This window comes from Malaclemys terrapin, chromosome 14 (genome assembly GCF_027887155.1).
Source record: "Malaclemys terrapin pileata isolate rMalTer1 chromosome 14, rMalTer1.hap1, whole genome shotgun sequence".
In the NCBI taxonomy this organism is placed as follows: Eukaryota; Metazoa; Chordata; order Testudines; family Emydidae; genus Malaclemys; species Malaclemys terrapin.
In genome coordinates, this window is record NC_071518.1 from 35,700,175 (window position 1) to 35,721,297 (window position 21,123).

General features: G+C 45.3%; 1 protein-coding gene across 3 annotated transcripts in view; it reads left to right on the forward strand.

Annotated features, from left to right (window-relative positions):
* The first annotated feature begins 2,624 nt into the window (after positions 1–2,624).
* Positions 2,625–21,123, forward strand: part of NUP93 (nucleoporin 93) — a 130,591-nt gene continuing 112,092 nt past the window's right edge. For 2 of the 3 annotated variants that reach the window (XM_054049222.1, XM_054049224.1), the window contains exons 1-3: positions 2,643–2,697; positions 13,782–13,999; positions 19,334–19,451. In XM_054049222.1, the coding sequence (XP_053905197.1) occupies positions 13,821–13,999; positions 19,334–19,451 (297 nt within the window). In that variant the 5' untranslated portion in view covers positions 2,643–2,697; positions 13,782–13,820. Of the gene's footprint in view, positions 2,698–13,781; positions 14,000–19,333; positions 19,452–21,123 lie in introns of all 3 variants that reach the window. The other variant, XM_054049223.1, reaches the window with a different exon arrangement.

Genomic DNA, 21,123 nt, shown 5'->3' on the forward strand with positions numbered 1-21,123 from the left:
CTAACCAAACCCCAACCTGGCAGCCTCCCATCCTAATCAAGTTGGTTGGAAGAACAATCTTCTACTCAAGGACAGACTACCTCTGTATTTTCCCTGTGTTTCCTGTAATCTTGCAAATTACCACTGTGCAATCTTTAAAGAACTGTAGAGAAAAGAAAGATGGTGAGGAAAAAAAATCTTCCATTTACTATCTCTATCCTAGACAGCTGGTATTTTGAACTAGGATGCTGGATCCAGTGTCCTTGAAGGCCAGTGTCTGACGCTGGCATTATGAATGTCAGACACCAGACGATCACGCAGCTCCATGTCACCAGCGAGGCAGACAGCATGAAACAAATCCAGATGGCAAGGTAAGAAACTACTAGGCAGGAGGGAAGGAGAGCTGTTCTCTGGCTGCCTTTTAAATAATGTTGCTGATCTTTCAACAAAAGCACTTAAAAACCTTCAAACAGGCAGCATCTTTACCCCTTTACCCTCTGGCAGCAGTCAAAGCCAGTAAAAACAGGAGTGGGAGAATCTACTCCTAGAGGATTTGTTAGTGCTTGCAAGGAGTATAGTGCATATCTGGAGGGAGGAAGGGGGAAACAATCACTTTCTTCTACTCTCTTGCGTGGCAATTTGAGTTCTTTGTGATTTCACATGGCACACGAGAGCATCATTAACTCTCACATTGTTAAATTAAGACAGTTAATATGCCTGGATGCCATAATCTTTAGAGACTTTATTGTAATATGCTTTTAATCCCCACCCTTGTTTACTCCTTTCAGTGTGGATTTCAGTGCCAAAACCATTACACAGTAATCTGATATATTTGACTCTCCTAGCTGTATTCAAATGGAAGATGTTTACAGAGTAAATTCAGGATGGGGTTATGCTGGCAAAAACCCCTCCCTGAGATGGCAAATTGGCCAGGCTGTAGGGTCAGAAACAGATTTCAACCCTTGGGGGTTACATAAGGGGACCTGCACAGCCTCCAAAATGGGCAGCACTGGCTAGGAAGTGGGCATGGCTAGGGCGGGGGACTAATTCAGTACTTGTCTCCGGGTAGCTTCAGTTAGAGCAGCTTCCTTAGAGTCCTAGCTGTAAAACAAAGTTGCTCATCTCCCCAGCAGAAACCTGGAGCAACAGGGTAGTGATGGCACCACTGCTGCCCATCCTCTGAATGAATCCCTACTGGGATAACTTACATCTCCCTGCAGCAGCCCTATGTGGCCCGAGAACTGGAAAGTGTATAAATGGCCCATTTTTGTTAATCGTTGCTCCCATACCAAACTGAACACGAATAAGAAACTGGGGCCCAAATCCTTCTGCCAGTAGTATAGGGAAGTGAAAATTGCACCTTGGTCCAGCCTCTGCCCCTATAACCTGGGGGTGATTAATGCTGGTAGAAAGCAGATGTTGTTTGCAGGGTTGTTCTCTCGTCTTCTTCCGTCAACCTAGCTACCATTTCTCAGGGAGGTGGCTTACCAACCCAATAGGAGAAGCCCTGGCAGGCCCGCTGGTTTGTTTACCTGCCGCGTCTGCAGGTTCGGCCGATCGCGGCTCCCACTGGCCGCGGTTCGCCGCTTCAGGCCAATGGGGGCTGCGGGAAGGGCGGCCAACACATCCCTCGGCCCGCGCCGCTTCCTGCTGCCCCCATGGGCGTGGAGTGGCGAGCCGCGATCGGCTGAACCTGCGGACGCGGCAGGTAAACAAACCGGGCTGCGTGCCAAAGGTTGTCGATCCCTGGTCTACACTGAAGTGCTACAGCAGCGCAGCTGTCGTGTGTTAATTGTAGCCAAGCCCTCACATGGGCATAAATTGGGTAACTCCATTGCTGTCAGTGCAGCGCCCTGCTGTAAGGCAGGGAACCATGCTCCTCGTCCGCCTCGTGACTGCAGGCCTGGGCATGGCTGTCAGGACTCTGCCCAGACAGCGACCCGGGGTCTGAACCTGCCTTTGGTTTTCCGTTAGTTCATTTCGCCCCCTCTTGGGCACTTCCCATTCGGATTTGCCTTTCCCTCTCCTACCCGCTGTCCCTGCCCAATCCGGCATGGGGAAGATGGAGCTCACAACGGAAGTGGGCATGGCTAGGGCAGGGGACTAATTCAGTACTTGTCGCCCGGTAGCTTCAGCTAGAGCAGCTTCCTTAGAGTCCTAGCTGTAAAACAAAGCTGCTCCTCTCCCCAGCAGAAACCTGGAGCAACCAGGTGGGTGGTCCTTGCTGGGGGCGAGCCCAGGTGCTTCCAACTCGGTGTTTGTACAGCGCCTGGCACCGTGGTGCTGAGGAAACCCCCCACCCCCGCCGCCGCCCTGCCCCGCCCCGCCCTCCCAGGGATCTGGTGCCCCGGGCTGCAGTTGGGGCAGGGACTAGCCCAGAGGCATCCGCCTGCTGGGCGGGGGGTCAGGCCCCCACTGGGCCTCGCCAGGGGTCCCTCCAGCCCGGGGCTCGCCCCAGCTAGTTCCCCAGGGCCCCCTGCACCGGGGGGGGAGGGGCGCCTCCTGCCCGGCCGGCGCCCCCTGGAGACACAGGCCCACCTCCGGCCCGGCACCGGGGCCCGCCCCCTGCCCGTGTCCCTTTCTACGCGTCTCAATAAAGTTTTGAGCGGACGCGGTGGCGCGGGGGCCGCTGGGGGATCGGCGGCTCCTCCAATCAGCGGGCGCGGCGCGGAGGCAGCCGGCTCCCGGAGCGAGTCCCGCAGCGGAAGGAGGCGGCAGGTAGGAGCGGGCCTGGGCCTGGGCCGCGGGCAGGGGCGTCTCGTGCTGCTCCGCGAGCTCCCCCCGCCCCGCGCAGGGTCCCGCCTGGCGCCCCGCCCCGCGGAGCCGTGCGGGGGGAGGGGCGGCGGGCACAGCTCCCCCTGAGGTGTCCGCGGCGCAGCCCGGGGCGCCCCCTGGCGGCGAGGCCGGTGTAGCGGCCCGGCCCCACGTGCGGTGAAGGCCTGGCGAGGGGCCCGCCGCTGGGCAAAGCCGGGTGCCCTTGAGCGCCCGGGGACTGTGCCAGCCTGCCAGGGGAGTAGGGTGACCAGATAGCAAGTGTGAAAAATCGGGGTGGGGGTAATAGGAGCCTATATAAGAAAAAAACCCAATGTTTGGGACTGTCCCTATAAAAGCAGGACATCTGGTCACCCTACAGGGGAGGCAGCCGGGTCTAGGGGCTGGAGCCTCTCTCAGCCCTGTCTGGACTTGGGTACGTTGCTTAACCGCTCCGTGCCTCAGTTTCCCCACAGGTAAAAATGGGGGACAGCTTTGTGAAGTGCTTTGAGGTGGCCAGCAGGTAACTACGGCGTCTGTGCCAGATACTGTTAATCCTCGGGCTTCTCTGGCGTGTCTTCCCCATCCCCCCCACCAGCCCTGCCTGCCCCCTCCACACACACTCTGTCTAAGGGGGTGTCTGCCCAAGGAGGTTTGAGTTCTTCTGCTTTGTGGTGTAATCATTTTCTGCTGTCAGATGAATGAACTTTAACATAGTCAGGCATGTATCTAGTACCCTTCATCTCCGAAGATCCTCACAGCTGAGATTTTTCAAAGGAGCCTAAGGGAGTTAAGCACCCAAATTCAATGGGAGTCGGGTGCCAGAGTTCCCTAGGCTCCTTAGAGATTCCTGCCCAAAGTGCTTTATGCATTTTTATGCAAACAATACACATGGATTCCTTCATCCGCTACTGACTGCAGCCTTCTCTGGGGTGGTTCATCATGGTATCTGCTTAATACTGTAGAGCAACGCTACGTAGCCACTTAGGCCAGGATGTGCAGAAACAGTACTGCATCTAATTGAAACTCCGTTTGGGAATTTAAGTAGGTAGAATCTGAAATGTCACTGAGCAGTCTGTCTCCCGTACGTGATTGGCTGGTTCTTGCCCACATGGGGAGGGTCACACATATTGCCATATGTGGGGGCGAGGGAAGGAATTTCCCCCCAGCTCAAATTGCCAATGACTTGGGTGGTTTTTTGCCTGTGCAGTGTGAGGCATGGGGTCACTTCTCAGGTGTATCTGGGTATATCTCACTTAATCATTTCCCTGCTGTTGTGGAGGCCTTGGGCATTGGCGCACTTGGGTCCTGCTATTCTCTGCCTGGGACACGTAACAGTCTTGTCACCTGTGGGCTGCAATACTTTGGTGTAATTTTGATTTTGGATTTAGTGTGCGGGGATGGGGGGACGGCCTGCGATGGACAGCAGGTCTACCTAGATGATCTGATGGTCCCTTCTGGCCTTGAACTCTGACTCTAATAGTCTGAATTGGATTCCTCTTGTGAAAAGTGATACGAGATCTTTAATTATCACAAATGCCTGAGCTCTCTATTGAAAATCTCTTCTGAAACACTGTTGTCAGCTGCTCATTTCCCTGTAACACCAGGTGAGAATATCTGGTTCGTTACTGACTCGGAGGCAAGAGTGTACCCTGATGAACATGTAATTGTTCTTTGTTGATATCACATTCAGTTACTGCCCCATTCTATCGCTGCTTTAACTTGTAAGCTCTGGTGAGAATACAGCGTTCAGGTCACGTGACATGATAGTTGCCAAGTACCATTTTTAAATTCAGTGTGTTCTGTTAGAGAGACATTTGGAACAGCAGAAATGGGATTGTGTACAGTATCTGGTAAATTGTACTTTAGCAAATGGTCTTTTTGATGCCTACTGTGTACAGGGCAACTCTCTTTGGATGCCTAAAGTGAGGCCTGCAATAAAAACCTAAATTAAAGTAACATCTAAGCTTCAGCTTTTTTTCAGGCAAAAGCAGGCTATAGTGATAAGTAGGGCCCTACCAAATTCACAGTCCATTTTGATCAATTTCATGGCCAGAGGGTTTTAAAATTCATCCGTTTCACATTTTCAGGTGTTTACATTTGAAATTTCATGGTGTTGGGTCCCAACCCAAAAAGTATCCAGAGGTGAGTCTAATCTCCTCCTGGCCCCCCTGCAGGTGAAGGACAAGTCCTGTCCCTCCCCAGCCCGGTGGGGGCTCGCAGCTAGGAGGCCCCTGGCTGGGGCGCTCCCAACAGCAAGGGAGAGATCTGATTTCACGAGGAAGGGCATATTTCACAGTCCATGACACGTTTTTCACAGTCGTGAAATTGGTAGGCTCCTAGTGAGAAGCAGAGTTGACCTTACAGTTTCAGGTTCTCCATGTCAGACATACCTGCCCAAATTGTGGCTTGTGGCCCCATATGGCTTGACAGACGCTATTGTTTCCTACCAATGATTTCCCACTTACTTCCCTTGTTCTTTGGTTCGATGACCTATTAGTACAGAAAGGATACGGGGAAAAATAAATGTTACATGAAAAATATCCCAAGTGCAGGGTTTTTATGTAAAATTTAAAAGAAATAATGTGATCAGTTTGTTTTGGTCTCCCTTATTTTTCTCTGTATCTTCTACTTCCTGCTTTTGTTGTTTTCTTTCCAGCGGGTTGGGATATGACCTTTCAATGGCCACTTCTCAGGAGTGGCCAGCCAAATGGGCTGGTAGCTTTGCTGAATCTTTCTAAACAGGACCCTCTCCATGTTATAGCTCTGATCTTTACTGGGCTGCAGCACAGAACGATAACATGATTGTAACATTGTTTGGTCCCATCTACACAGGCAAGGCAAAAACTCTTATAACATAGTTGGGGTGCTCTTGTGTTAAAACATGAACTCATGATGCAGTAAGAATTGCCATCTAGACAGCTGCTAATGTGGAAGGATGGGTGCCCAGCATGGCATGACATTGTCCTCCTCTTATACCTGTGGGAGAAGAGGATAGAACTTTTAAGTCCCCTCCTTAGGTATGTTGTCGTTTTATAAATCACCCTGAGGTTCTGCTCTGTTGTCATTGGGCCTGCTTCCCTCCTGGTTTAGTCATCATGGTGGAATTACTCCTGCTGGAATTCTGCGCCATTGCAGAATTTGCGCAGAATTAATGTTCCCTGTAGAATTTTATTTTTTCACACAGAATTTGTGAATTCTCCCCAGTGCATCCGCTAGTGCCTTTCACAGGCGGCTGGGGCTCCCGCTCTGAGCCCCTGGCAGCTGGAGCTCCCACTCTGAGCCCGGGTAGCTGGGGCTGACAATGGGAGCGTGATTATATTGTGTTGTTTTGACAAAATATGCAGAATTTTGCAGAATTTTAAAATGTGTGCAGAATTTTTAATTTTTGGTGCAGAATTCTCCCAGGAGTATAGAATATATGAGTTTCTACAGCCTGACTTTCCAATAGAGGTAATGTCACAGTGGTTTCTAAATTTTCCTTGTAGAACCCTCTGTCAGTTCAGAGAGTGGAGAGAGTTTTGATCTCCTCCAAGGTTTTTCAGAAACAAAACTAAATACTTGATGTAATCAATTTTCCATGTAGCAAAGGTTAATGGTGGGGTGTCCCAATGACCTGTGCTAGGATCAGGTACCATTTAATAGATTTATTTAGGAATTGGAAAAGAGGGTGAATGATGAGGTTGCAACATTGACAGATGACACAATTATTTAGGATAGCTAAGACTAGGGAAGTCTGTGAGGAACTTCAAAGTCAGATGGCAGATGAAAGTCAATGTTGACAAATGCAAGGCAATACATATTGAAAGGAATAATTTGAAATACTCAGACACATTGCTGGATCCTAAATTAAATAATGAAGGGTAGAGAAAACGTAAGTCGGGTGCACTTACTTACCCTTTCTCATAATACAAGAACAAGGGAGCATTAAATGAAACTGAGAGGCAACACGTTTGAAACTGATGGAAGGAAATTCTTTTATGCAGTGCATAATTGACCTATGGAACTCATGGCTACAAGAAATCAATGAAACCAAGAGCTTAGTAGCAGTCATTGGAAGATTAGACTTTTACATGGATAAATATATATCCACAGTTAAAATAGATATCTGGGCCAAAAACTGTTCTTAATCCTAACTGGTAACTTTTAGAAACTAAAAAAGGTGCACATTACGGATATTTTTGCCCTCATTTGAAGCATTTGGTACTGACCACTGTTGGATACGGGATATTGGATTAGATGAATCATTGATCTGATCTAGTATGGCAGTTCCTATGTTCCTAAATGACATTTATTTTTTATCTACCCTGTGGTATCTGACTTCATCCTGATGTGCTCAGTACTTGGAAGTGTTCTCAAACTGGATATCTGTCATGCTTTTAATTCATGGGGGAACCTTTAGTTCCTTTGGCTGAAAATACCCAGCTGACCTGTGGTTTCGGCAGACCATTTCCATTTGTTGTACTCTAATTTCAGGATGCTTTACTTTAAAACACACTTGGAACTCTGTTTAGTTTCAGGCTCTGACCCTGCAATTCATACTCATGCGAAATGCTTGAGGCCTGCAGAATGGGGTTTTTACATATTGATCTTTTGGATTCTCCTCCAGCTTTCAAAAACAAATTATAGGTGCTGGGGGAAAATTGTCTGCTCAAGGAAAAACAAAAGGAAGCAGGGAAAACCATAATATGAATCTTTATATAGAAAACCCATTGTATATCAAAATTTGCAAAGCATAAAAACAGACTGGTAATCAAAAATACTAAACAAAGTTATTTTACACATAAGAACATAAGAACGGCCAGACTGGGTCAGACAAAAGGTCCATCAAGCCCAGTATCCTGTCCTCTGACAGTGGCTAATGGCAGGTGCCCCAAAGGGAATGAACAGGCAGGTTATCGTCAAGTGATCCATGCCCTGTCACCCAATCCCAGCTTCTGGCAAACAGAGGCTAGGGACACCATTTCTGCCCATCCTGGCTAATAGCCATTGATGGACCTATCCTCCATGAATCTATCTAGCTCCCTTTTGAACCCCGTTATAGTATTGGCCTTCACATCACCCTCTGGCAAGGAGTTCCAGAGGTTGACCGTGTGTTACATGAAAAAATACTTTCTTGTTTGTTTTAAACCTGCTACCTATTAATTTCATTTGGTGGCCCCTTGTTCTTGTATTATGAGAAGGAGTAAATAACACTTCCTTATTTACTTTCTCTATACCACTCATGATTTTAGCTTGCAGCATTCAGGTTCTAGGTTGTTTGTATGTAGAAATAGTAATACAAGAAATTCTGATAGATGTTGAAAATCTGGGCTTGTTTTTTTGTTTTGTTTTTTACCCTCCTTCCTGCCAACCGACTTGAAGTATTTACCAGGCACTTCCTATCCAGAGGCTAGCATAAGACGATAAAGAGGGTAGAGTGGGAAGTTCCAGCTGTGAGGAGGTGGTGTTAGAATTCCTGCCAAAGTGCTGTCCTGAATCCAGTTCAGAAGGTCCTTTCTGCCCCCTCACTTATACTTTCAGAGTCCCAGCTGCTGCAAGGGACAGGGGACTCTGCAACTCTGCCCCATTCTCATCCTTGTGTTTTTTTGTTTTTTTTAATATCTTCTTTCCCCACATGATTATCTCTAGTTCCTAACTCTGCTGTTGCTGCTGATAGCTTTCTGAAGAACAGCAGTGTGAAATTGACCTGATTTTTGTCTCTTTCCCCATTGCTTGGATTCTGAGTGGAAGCCCTGAAATTGCCCCAGACATGTCGATTTCACATTGCTGAGCTCTCTGAGCCAGGAGTAGCTGGAACTGTCTTGTGGGAATGAGAGCAGCATTGGATTTATTCATATTCCCATCATATTGGAAAGAATATCTTTGCTAGATTTTTATTTTTTTTAATAGAACAATAAACTTTAATCACAGTTTAATGGCTTATAGTCCTCTGTACTCCAGTGAAAGTTTCTTGCAGGTCAGCTATGTGGCTGACTGTTTTTCAAACTCTTGAGTTTTAATGTCCAACTCAAGAGTCAGGTACTTGTGCTTTATCTGTTACATTTATCTGCTTAAGAACCTTTTCCAGTAATAAAGGAATTTAAATTTTTGGCCCATATTACTCTAAGCTAATTAATTAGATGACATAAGCCTTTCAGTATTTGAAAGATAACAGACACTGTTCACACATCTGAATATTTAAACTTTAAATCTTTTAAAAGCCAGTTCAATAAAATATTCAGCATGGCTATATTTGGAATACAGTAATTACAACATTCTTCATAAGACAGTGTATCCCTCTTCTTGAGGAGACTTCATTTTTTAATAGCAAACCATCATTGAAAATACTCTGTGTGGAGTTAGCAAACCAATCATTGTCTCTTATGGGCTTCTTTTGGCTTAAATTCAGTCAACTAATACAATCTTTGGAGTTTATTTTTGGTTTCAGAATGTTAGAGAAATGTTAAAATTTGAGTTTTATTGAACATGGAATAGTAGTTTAATGCCGCATCCTCTCTTGATAAGTTATTAATGTTGTTTTCCAGAAGAGCTGTGCCTGTCCTGGCTTTTAGCCCAGGGTCGATCTGGCTTCACAGAAGTTAGTTTAATTTCTTCAGTCTGCATTTTCTTTCCCTTAGGTGTCAGTTGTTGCTCTTTCCCCAGACAGGCATGAAAATCTGCCATCATTCTGCTCCTTACTGTAGTAGCAGTTCCCATCTTGAACAGCAGCATTAAGAGTCAGACTGCAGTCTCTTGAATGCAGTAAATTCTGTCAGTGTAAAGACTATCTTCTTTGTGCTGCTGTTCTGTCTAACCATTTTATTGTTGCTGTTTGGAAAAAAGCCATTTGCTGATCATTCTCTAGATGAGTAGTGAGTTGTCATTACCACAGATTTCTTATAACCACTGTTAGTTTAGTGTGTGTGGTTAAAATAACTCCTGTTTATTCCAGATTTACCTAAACCGATCTCTGTTTTCACAGAGTTTGTTGAAATGGTCCCATATCTGAAAATGTATGGAACAAACCCTGCGTGGTGTTGATACTGAGTCTATGGCTAAAAGTGCAGGTTTGGGAGCTGTTTTACACTGCACTGATTCTTCATGCTTTTGGTTTCAGTGCTCTCTGAGAAGTTAGCTCCTGCTTATGCTGCTGGCTTTTTATCTAGGCAGTTAATGAAAAAGGGAAGTGGACCGGATCAAATCAGATCAAACGAAATTCTTTGCTATTCTTGCAGTCAGCGCCACACACGCTGCTCCCTCAGAAACTGACATTAGCAGTCTTAACTGTATGGGAGTGTGGTTATTCTGGTCACTGTCTGCCAACAGAGGCTGCTTCTGGCAGCCGAGCGCAGGAGATCTCTGCCAGGGGGAAGCAGTTCACAAGTAAACACTGAAAAGATGTCCTATACTGCATTGCAGGGCATGAAATTGCCTTTCTTCCACTGGCCTGCTAATCTTATTGAACAAATCCAGTACAAACTATCCAGTATGGTTTGTTGGTCAGCATAAACCTAATTGCCACTTGTACCCCCACACAGTTTGGTAGCTAGCCAGCAGTGGGTGGAGAATGTTTACATGGTCCCTAGTGTCTGGAAGCAGTTTGTGTCGTGGTGTCTGTGCAAAATAATAGTATGAAATGTTCTTGGATTTTTTTTTTTTTATTAACTGCATGTATCTGAATCACTAAACATAATACTTTTAAGCAAACTCCTCCCCAGATAGTGCTAAATAGTTCTCTTAGCACTGGTAACAGTGGTGCTTAGCCACCATGATGAAACTGGATGCCTAGTGAATATAAAATCCATTCCATTCGAATTCTTGGATTTCTTTTCTGCTGCACTGTATGTCTTAAGCAGAGGATTTTTAAAATATATTTTTCAGAGCTAAAATATGTTACCTTTTACTTGTGAACTCCCACACTCTCTTCTTACCCTCCTTGTCAGTTCATGATGATTTCACCTTAGACTGATGATCGATGGAAATCATGTGATTGCCAGGATGTACTGGATATAGTCAACATCACAGAAAGTGGTTGGCTATTTAGATGTCCTGGACGATAGGGCAGGAGGTAGATTTTGGCCCTTCCCTCCTACCTTGTTGGAAGGCTCATATGCTCCCTCTTTTTTTTTTTTGCTGCTTTGATCATTCCTCCCTCCTTCACAGGTATAAACTACTTAATTGTGATCTGACTGTGCTAATCAAATATCTCTTGAACAACTGAAACTACAGTAAAAGAAATACAAATCCATCTGCTCAAGGGAGCATTTTGTAAGAAATTCAGTCTCTTTGGGGGATGCTGAGATGTTTAAACGGTAGGCATTTTCCTTCTATAAAATAGTCCTGTTTTCACATTGGACTCATTTGCCTGTTTGTTGTTCAAATAAGCAAGTAAAATTACTTCTCATTACTCTCTTGCAACATATCAGTGTTAAAGGATCACAGTTAATGCCATAGACTGTAGTTTGTCTCCTCTGATCACTTAGAAAGAAAGAAGGCATGCTCATTTCTCTTCTGTGTAGGGACACTTTAAAATTCTGGATAAAGGAGATGATTTGGAGAGGGGTAACACCAAAGTTCAGATTTGGTTTAGGGAGGATCCCAGTTTGTGGATCTGTGCGTTGAGGGTGATGAGAGCGTAGGGCGTTTCTCCCCATCTTCTCCTCTGTTTGAGTTCAGGAGTCAGCTGGATTTGTGGCTTCCATGTAAGGAGAATAATTCTTGGAAGTTTGTGACCTCTATTTAGAGGACTTTTTTTTTTAAGATGGCAAAAATAAACTTGGCCTCTGCAAAGGACAATATCCATGCTTTGAGAATTGGGTCATGGTGAAAGACAGACGTGGTGCTGTTTTATTTGCCAGTGTCCTCTCTAGGGACACGCTTTTGTCTCACTTGTATGTCTACACTGCAAAAAACCAGCCACCCTTGTGTTCCTGATCAGGTTAGCTAACCCACATTAGTATTTTAACCTAAGTTTGCTAGTGATGACATGGCAGCTCTGCTTTTAACTCAGTTTAGCAGATCAAATTCAGCTCCAGCGTAGGCTTATAATCAAGCTGCTAACCAGGTTAAGAACAGACCTTGTTTGTTTGTTTTGTTTTTCTTTTACAGTGTAGACATACCCTTACTGAGAATAATTTCAGAAATATCGGTTAGTTTTGTTTTTGCTATACTTGGAATGCTGCAAAAGTATTTTCAAGTAAGGGTAATGATGGGATTGGGGCGTGGTGGTGGTGGTGGTGGTGGGGAATGGACTGGCGTTCCATTATTGTTGTTTATAGGATCCTGTCAAGATATATGAAATGTCTGGATGCTGTAATTTGGGGGGGGAGGGGTGGCGGGCGGGTATTGAGTCATTTTTTTTTTTTTTTTTAAAGGCAGATGGGGAACTAATTGGTGAGTTCCCAGAAGATTATTATGATGCTGATTCTGCATTAGAGTGACACCTTTTGGGTGTTGTACTACTCTGTCTAATGCTGAATGTTTAGCGTTGGTTCACATCAGCATTTGTACTGGTCCAGTTTCACTTTCAGTATCCTCTGCAAGTAGCATGGTCATCTTTGCACTTTGCATCAGCGCTCTGCACATTGGAAAATCTTTCTTGTTTACTGAATGCTGATCATTACAAATAGTTTTAAAATAATACATCCTTCCTGTTCTGGGTCATCAGGCCTTCATGTAAGCGTGGCTACATATTCTCTACTGGGAGAAACAAGTCCATTAATTAGCTTCTGCTTTTCTTCTTCTTCTTTTTTTTTTTTTTTTTTCAGACTTCTAACTTTATTGGTTGCATGGGAGGGTTAGGTGGATATTATTTAATGTTGCTAATGAGTTAGACACTTAAATCCCTTGCATTAAATGGAAAATAAATCCCATTTACAGGTGATAGCTGCAGAGCTACATCAAGTGACACCTTTATTGTGCCTGTCCCAACTTCATCTTGGGTTGAAAACAGCTGTTCCGATCATTTAATTCTTGTCAAACACATTAAAGTTCAGGAACTATGAGCTGCTGCAATTTTTAGAAGTCTGAGTACTTCTCTAGAGCAACCTTTATCTTACATTCGGCCTTGGGTACTCCCTGAACAATCTGTGAATCAGAAAAATATTCTGCTGCTTCAGTCCTGGTATCTTGCCTCATCCTGAACATGGCTATCTTTCCAGGTTTGCCAGGAGCGGAGGTCAAATTTTCCAGACTTAAGTGCTTAAAAGTTAAGAACTGAAATAAGTGGCCTGAATTTACAGAGATGCTGTACATGTGCAGCTCCCATGATCTTGACTGTGAATTTAATGGATGAATGAGCCTAATTTTAGGCACCCAAGTTTGGACGTTTGAACCCTTGTCTTTCATTCACATGAGTTTCCTTGCTGAAACTAGAAGAGGCCTTTCACACACTGATCCCTACATTCCCAGCCCTTTTTAGAAATCAGTTCTGAATTCAGATTTATGTGATGCTTTAGTGACCCCATCAGTTACAGCAGGTTTGCTATAGACACACTTTATACTGTCCACTTCCTCCAAACGATCCATTCTACCGTCAATCAATGGATGTATGTAATTCTTATTAACACGAATGAAAGTTTCCCATGTGCACTGAGGGAAGACTATATACCCTTCACGATGGAACAGCCCGTTCACATTTCTTCCATCTATGGAATTAGAGATGCATGGCTTTATATGTTTTCCTGAAAGATTAAAATAAAAAAGAAAATATATGCAGGTTGAAACATAAGTAGTTTCAACTCAAGACCGAATTAATACCAAATCCTTCACTTGGGCAGTTGCACCTTCTGTTCACTTCCACCTCCATATATTTGAGTTAACGATGGTACTCCATTAGACTTATTTTAAGTACGTAAACCTGCATGAATAGCCTCAGCTCTACTAGGCAATTGCCTGTCTTAAGAGACCACTTTAAAGTATCCTCAAGATTTACAGCAGTTTGGGGTGATCTATAGTGTGATTATTCTGTACTCAACAACCAATTATTGCACCCCGAGAACAGGTGTTACTGGAATCAATGAGGGATCTTTTACTTGTTTTGTCAAGCGAGTCTCTCTCTCTTTCCTTAGGGGTTTCTGTGTGTGTCTTGTATAGAACCGGCATTACACATGGACACTGAAGGGTTTGGAGAACTTCTCCAGCAAGCGGAACAGCTCGCAGCTGAGACAGAGGGCATCTCTGAACTTCCTCATGTAGAACGCAACCTCCAGGAGATCCAGCAGGCCGGAGAGCGTCTGCGGTCTCGGACTTTGACCCGCACGTCGCAGGAGACTGCTGATGTCAAGGCGTAAGTACTTGGGTTTTTGAGACTGTTTTGAGCTAGGAATGCTGAAGAAACAGTCTGTTAGCTCATTTAATTCCTCCTGAAAACCTAACATATTTAAAGATCTTGCAATGGAGCTGTGAACTACTTTGGGTAGAAGCTAGGGAGACTCCCGTGTCTGTAAAGATCTACACGTACCTCCTACTTGTGCTGTACAAATACTGCTTTCGATGGTGGTAATTTGATAGGTATGACTGAGTCTCACCAATGGTCTCTTACCTCTTATGTGCATCCATTTATAACATGTCACTTGATATCCCTCAGTCCTCCCCAAATCTCTTGTGTCTCTTCCTACCAGGAATCAGGGGACACACAAAAAGACTGTCAGTAATTGTGACTTTGTAAAGACCTACTTCATGTTTAGTTTGCCTTAGGATTTCCCAGACTTAAATCCAGACCAGGCCTTCTGCAAAGGTACATGCTGCATCTTAAATTTGGCTGTCTGATAAAAGAATACAGTTTGTCCCAAAATTTTTGTACGAAGTCGAAATGAGTTACTAAAACCCAATCCCACGCCACCCTGGGTGCTGGACTACCTGTGATCGCTCAAGGACAAGCTGCCAACCTGCTCTGAACTGCACATTTAAAAATAGGGAGGGAATATGGCCTTGTGGATCAAGTGTTGGATTGGGACTCTGGAGATCTGGATTCTATTCCTGGTTCTGCAACCCAACTCCCTGTGTGACCATCGGCAAGTTGCTTGATCTCTCTGAGCCTCTATAAAATTAGGATAATGACACTGCCCTGCATCACAAGGGAATTTTGAGGATAAACAGGTTCATGTTTTTGTGAAGTGCTTAGGTAAGACCATGTAGGGCCCTGTCAGAAGACAAATAGGTTGGCTGACTGGCACCTCTGGCTTCAGGTTGAAAATGAAACCTGGTCTCAGTTCCCTTACGGACAGCACAGACTGCAGCTGTGTGTTCAAATGCAGTCTGGTGAGAGTGCACGGGCAGTTAGCCATTTGCACTCTTCCTAACGTGGAGTCTGGGGGTAAACAGCTGAGTGGAGCTGAAGGAGAAATTTAACACCGTCAACTGGATGGGCAAATAATTTAATTTCTTCTGCCAGTAAGGCAGCAACTCAGAAGCAGTAAAACTCAGGTGGGAGGCTGGGGGTATTGTCCACCTCAGGTTAGATGTCGAGATCTGTGAGTGGACCCCAGATTTTTAAAAGTAAGCCAGATCAGCAACTTGTACACTGGGAAGTAAGGAATTACTTTGGGTTTTGGCTGTCCTTAGTTGCCAGCTAATAGGATTTTTCCTAGTCTACTTAAGAGAACGCTCCAGTCATGTTAAGAATGCTCTGTCCTTGCATTCCATATCTCTACACTGATGTTCTCCGTCAGAAATGCATTCTGGAAAGTGGGAGGTTCTGAATTTTTCTTTAGAAAGGACAAAGGGTTTCCATTAGGCTAAAGCTCTGTTTTTTCATGACTCGCAGACAGTCTATTTTAAGTCGTACTTTTTCTGATGGTCAAGAGACTCTGTTAAAGAGCCATGCCCCAAAGCCAAGCGGTTACCTGGTTAGGTCAATGGTCAGAGTGAAAGGTGAATGTCTGCATCTTGGATGGAGTGGGCTGAAGCCTTGGTTGAGGAGAAATGTGGAGCAGCTACGTGGCTGACTCCAACACTTCCATCCTGCTCTGCCAGTGAGATTTCCTTTCCTTGCCTCTGGCTTTGTTTGGCATAAGTATCGTTGAACCTTCAGTGGGGGAATGAGGTCACTTCCTTTATACCACTTGGCATGTCATTGTGGCATAATAGGCTCCACCAAGGGTTGAGGAAGAGGTGTGACATACAACGGGATAAAACAACTTTTAATTTGGTTCATAGAATCATAGGACTGAAAGGGACCTCGAGAGATCATCTAGTCCAGTCCCCTGCACTCATGGCAGGACTACGTATTATCTAGACCAGGGGTTTTCAAACTCCATTGCGCCGCGACCCCCTTCTGACAACAAAAATTACTTCACGACTCCAGGAGAGGGGACTGAAGCTTGAGCCCACCCAAGCCCCACTGCCCTGAGTGGGGGGGGGCAAAGCCCGAGCTCCACTGCTTCGGACAGGAGGCCAAAGCTGAAACTCAAGGGCTTCAGCCCCAGGCAGGGGCCTGCAACCTGTGTCCTGCCACCCAGGGCTGAAGCCCTCAGACTTTGCTTTTGGCCCTGGGCAGTGGGGCTCAGGCTTCAGCCCTGGGCCCCAGCAAATCTAAGCCAGCCCTGGTGACCCCATTCAAAGATGGGTTGGGACCCACTTTGCGGTCCCGACCGACAGTTTGAGAACTGCTGATCTAGACCATCCCTGATGAGTGTTTGTGTAACCTACTGTTATAAATATCCAATGATGGAGATTCCACAACCTGCCTAGGCAATTGATTCCAGTGCTTAACCACCCTGACAGGAAGATTTTCCTAATGTTCAATCTAAACTTCCCTGGCTGCAATTGAAGCCCATTGCTTCTTGTCCTACCCTCAAAGGTTAAGGAGAACAATTTTTCTCTCTCCTCCTTGTAACAACCTTTTATGTACTTGAAAACTGTTATCCTGTCACCTCTGTCTTTTTTAAATCTTCCCTCATAGGTAAGGCCCTCCAATTTCAGGGCCTTAAAAAACGTGTCACAGAGCGTGAAATAAGCCCTTCCCTGTGAAATCTGATCTCCCCCGTGCTGCTGGGAGTGTCCCAGCCGCTGGCTTCTAACTGCGAGTCCCAGCCAGGCTGGGGAGGGACAGGACTTCTGTGCTGCTTTCAGAGTCCAGCAGGGGGAACATCCGGAGACGGATCTGATTCCCACCCACCCCCACTTCCCTCCCGCCCCCGAGAGCAGCCATGCAGGGGAAGAGCAAGTCATGTCTCTCCCCAGCCTGGCTGGGACTAGCAGCTAGGAGCTTCAGAGCCCAGCTCTGAAGGCAGCACAGAAGTGAAGGTGGCAGTCCCGTGACTCCCCTATAACAGATTTGTGACCCCCCCCTTCCCCCACAACCCTCTTTTGGGTTGGGACCCCCATTGTTACAACACTGTGAAATTTTAGATTTAAACATCTGAAAGCATGAAATTTACCAATTTTTCAAATCCTAGGGCTGTGAAATTGACCTGAATGGCTCCTGAATGTGGTAGGGCTCTACTCATAGGTCGTGTTTTCTAGACCTTTAATGATTTTTGTTGCTTTTCTCTGGAATTTCTCCAATTTGTCCACATCTGTCTTGAAATGTGGCACCCAGAACTGGACACAATACTCCAGTTGAGGCCTAATCAGCTCGGAGTAGAGCAGAAGAATTACTTCTTCTGTCTTGCTTACAACACTCCTGCTAATACATCCAGGAATATGTTTGCTTTTTTGCAACAGTGTTACACTGTTGACTCATAATTAGCTGGAGATCCACTATGATCCCCAGATTTCTTTCCACAGTGCTCATTCCTAAGCAGTCATTTCCCATTTTATTTGTGTGCAACTGATTGTTTCTTTCTAAGTGGAGTACTTTGCATTTGTCCTTATTGAATTTCATCCTATTACCTTCAGACCATTTCTCCAGTTTGTCCAGATCATTTTGAATTTTAATCCTATCCTCCAAAGCACTTGCAACTCCTCCCCACTTGGCGTTGTCCGCAAAGTTTATCTGTGTACTCTCTATGCCATTATCTAAATCATTGATGAAGATATTGAACAGAACCGGACCCAGAACCAATCCCTGAGAGATCCCACTCGTTATGCCCTTCCAGCTTGACTGTGAATCACTGATACCCTGTTTCCCCGAAAATAAGACATCCTCCGAAAATAAGGCCTACTTACAGTTTTGCCTCTCGTTGTAATATAAGGCATCCCCCCGATAATAAGACCTCCCCGATAATAAGGCATCCACCGATAATAAGGCATTTTTCATTTCTGAAAAATAAGACATCCCCTGAAAATAAGACCTAGCGCATCTTTGGGAGCAAAAATTAATATAAGACACTGTCTTATTTTCGGGGAAACAGGGTAACTACTCTCTGGGAACATTTTTCCAAACAGTTATGCACCCACCTTATAGTAGCTCCATCTAGGTTGTATTTCCCCAGTTTGTTTATGAGAAGGTGATGCAAGCCAATATCAAAATCCTTACTAAAGTCAAGATATACCACATCTATCACTTCCCTCCTCCCCTCCCCCCTTCCACAAGGCCTGTTACCCTGTCAAAGAAAGCTATTCGGTTGGTTTGACGACTATTCCACCATTTTTTCTGTCATCCCTATAATATCTGATTTCACTTCCCGCACCAGTAGTTCTAGTTCCTCTGTTTTGTTACCCAGACTCTTGCATTGATATACAAACATCTTAGTGGTTTCTGCTTGGCTTTGCCCAGATTCCTCACCTGAGGTACAGTCGTTCTACTGCCCGTATCGCCTACCTGACTCTTAGCTTCATTGGTACTAGCACTAGTATTTCCTCTTAATGCCCATTCTCCTACCCACTACTGTTCCTTTTTCCATTGCTGTACTCTCTCTTCCTTGACTTTCCTCCTGGTCAATATTAGAATCCGGCATGGAGATTACATGAGCATGTCTCAACCATTTCCCCCAAGTTCCTGGTTTAAAGCTCTTTGTCTTCATCCCCTCCTCTTTCCCACATTCCACATCCTTCCTGTCCTGCCCAATGTATGAATCCATTGCTCATGTTATTTTAGAGGCAAATTGCACAGGTAGCTCTAGAATGAAGGGAAAGGGGCGGATCAGGTTGTGGTTTGCTGGGGTGGCTGATTCTCTTTGCCCTTCGCTTCCTACTAAGCAGGAGGCATGCAGTATAGCGTCAGGGAATTTGGAAAGATGTGGGCGGGCGAAGAGGGAAAGAGGTGATCAGGGCAGACAGAATTACTGGTAAGTAATTATTTTCCACTCGGAGGCTGGATAGAAGAAAATGCTGGAATTTTGAGTTTTTGGTAAGTGACCAATGTATTCATCTGCGGAGCCACCATTTAAATCAGAATGCAGTATTCTGTTCTGGAAATGGCACTAAGTTACCAAGGTGCTTTAGAATTTTTACGAATGGAAGGATTTGACAGCAGTCCGCTCCTGCAATGGGCAATGAGAACAGCATTAATTTAACAAGGGAGATCCGATTTTCTTTTCACATCTTTTCAGGGCTGATAATACTGGATGTTATAGCTTTACACGTATGTGTGTCCAGGGTTTGATGTAAAAAGAGAGAACCACCTTTCTCTCTACATCCACCGATCTAAATATTTGAACTGCAGATGTTTTTTCCGGAGATATTAAAAGTAGCCTTATCTGTTTAATATCAATTTTCTCCTCCTTCCCCCATATAGATCTGTTCTTCTTGGGTCCAAAGGGCTTGACATATCCCATATCTCTCAGCGGCTGGAGAGTCTTAGTGCAGTCACTACATTTGAGCCTCTTGAGCCTGTGAAGGACACTGACATACAGGTAAGGGCAGTCTGTGAAGTACAGGTTATTTACAGTTTCCCGACAAATAACCAGTATTTGTGTGTGTGTGTGTGTGTGTGGGGGGGGGGGTTTAGTCCAAGTCTTCTAAGATGGGCAGTTGCAGAAGCATTCTTGCCTTGTGTTTTGCTTCCTGGCAAGGTGAAGCACAAAGCAAAGAATACCATGCAATCAAAAACCTAGCCTGAAAGATTTAGAGGTTAGGTTTTGGATGAGGTGGTAGGTCTCTGTCTGTTTCGCAAACCTGGATTGTAGCGAGCTGTCCCTCCCTTCTAGCTTTTAGACCTTTCTTGTGTTTGTGTGGATGAACTCATGGTGATTCACTCAATAATTTTAAGTGACTGGTTTTGGGGGCAGCTGTTTTCTCAGTCAAGCCAGCTGTATGGGGAGCGAGTGTCCTTTTTTCTTATAAATGTAGGCTCTGTATTGTGGATCTTGTAATTGTGAGACATTGTCCTATTGATAAGCTTACATGCCATGTTTCCTGCTTTTGATCGCAGTTTGATTTAGTTTATTATCTATTTTTGCTGTAAATCCCCTTCACAGCATATAGCTAGTCACCAGCATCTTAGGGGTTACTAGTTCGATAGTTTTAAATGTGACTTGTTTTGTCATGGTCTTCTTTTCATCTTGTATTAGTTGCGTGCGTTATTAGACTAACTTTAATAGTACAGCTGTTTCCAGCACTGAGAAGAAAGCTGCTGGGTTAATGACTCACTTAAGACCTTGTTCGCTGTGGATCTGTAAGTTTTGAGAAGATTTGAATGGAGCTCGTCTTACTTATCATTTCATGATTTAGAGGGTTATCCTCATCTTCTACTGGTGTATACAGGGCCGGCGCAACCCATTAGGCGACCTAGGTGGTTGCCTAGGGCACTACAATTTGGGGGGTGGCGACCGCAGTGGTATTTTGGCGGCGGGACCTTTCGCCGCCTTTGTGGGGGGCGGCATTTCGGGGCGGGACCTTCCGCCACCTAGGGCGGCAGAAAAGCTGGCGGCGCTCCTGGGTGTATAGATAATACAGGATATCCAGAAGGGTTATGAGCCCTCATGGTTCAGGATATTGGCCGATCTCTACTAGAGCTGTAGGCTGCTGACCTGTTTTCCAGCCCACAAAAGACTAAAGCTACCTCCTCAAGTCTGTCCAGGCTTTCAGGGACAGTTTTCTTTTTCAAATGCAGTAGAACCCCGTTTATCAAGTGTCCATTATCCGGCTCCCTGTATTAACTAAACCAGGTGGTGGGGCTCGGGCTGGCCATTCTCCTGATTAGCCAGATGTTTGATGATCCGATCTGGCCCCAGTCCCAATTAGATTGGCTAGTCGGGGTTCCACTGTATAAAGCTCGTAAAGTAACAAAAGGTTATTCCCGTGACCAAAGCAGGCTACAGGGTCCCGGAAGCTTTTCCTTTTGTGCGTTTCTCTCCTGCTTCAGGGTCAACCACACAGGATCTAGGCTGCTTCCCATAGCTCTCCTTAGCTGAGCTCTTTCAGCCTCTTATATGAATCACCTGACCCCTTCTCAGCTGGATCTGAGTATTGAAGAGGACTGGCTGGCTCCACCCCATATAAGGGCAGACCACCCTGTTATTACAGGGGGTTCGAAGGAAACTTTCTCTGGGGAAAGGTTAGCCCCTCTGCCTGCTGCAGGGGTTC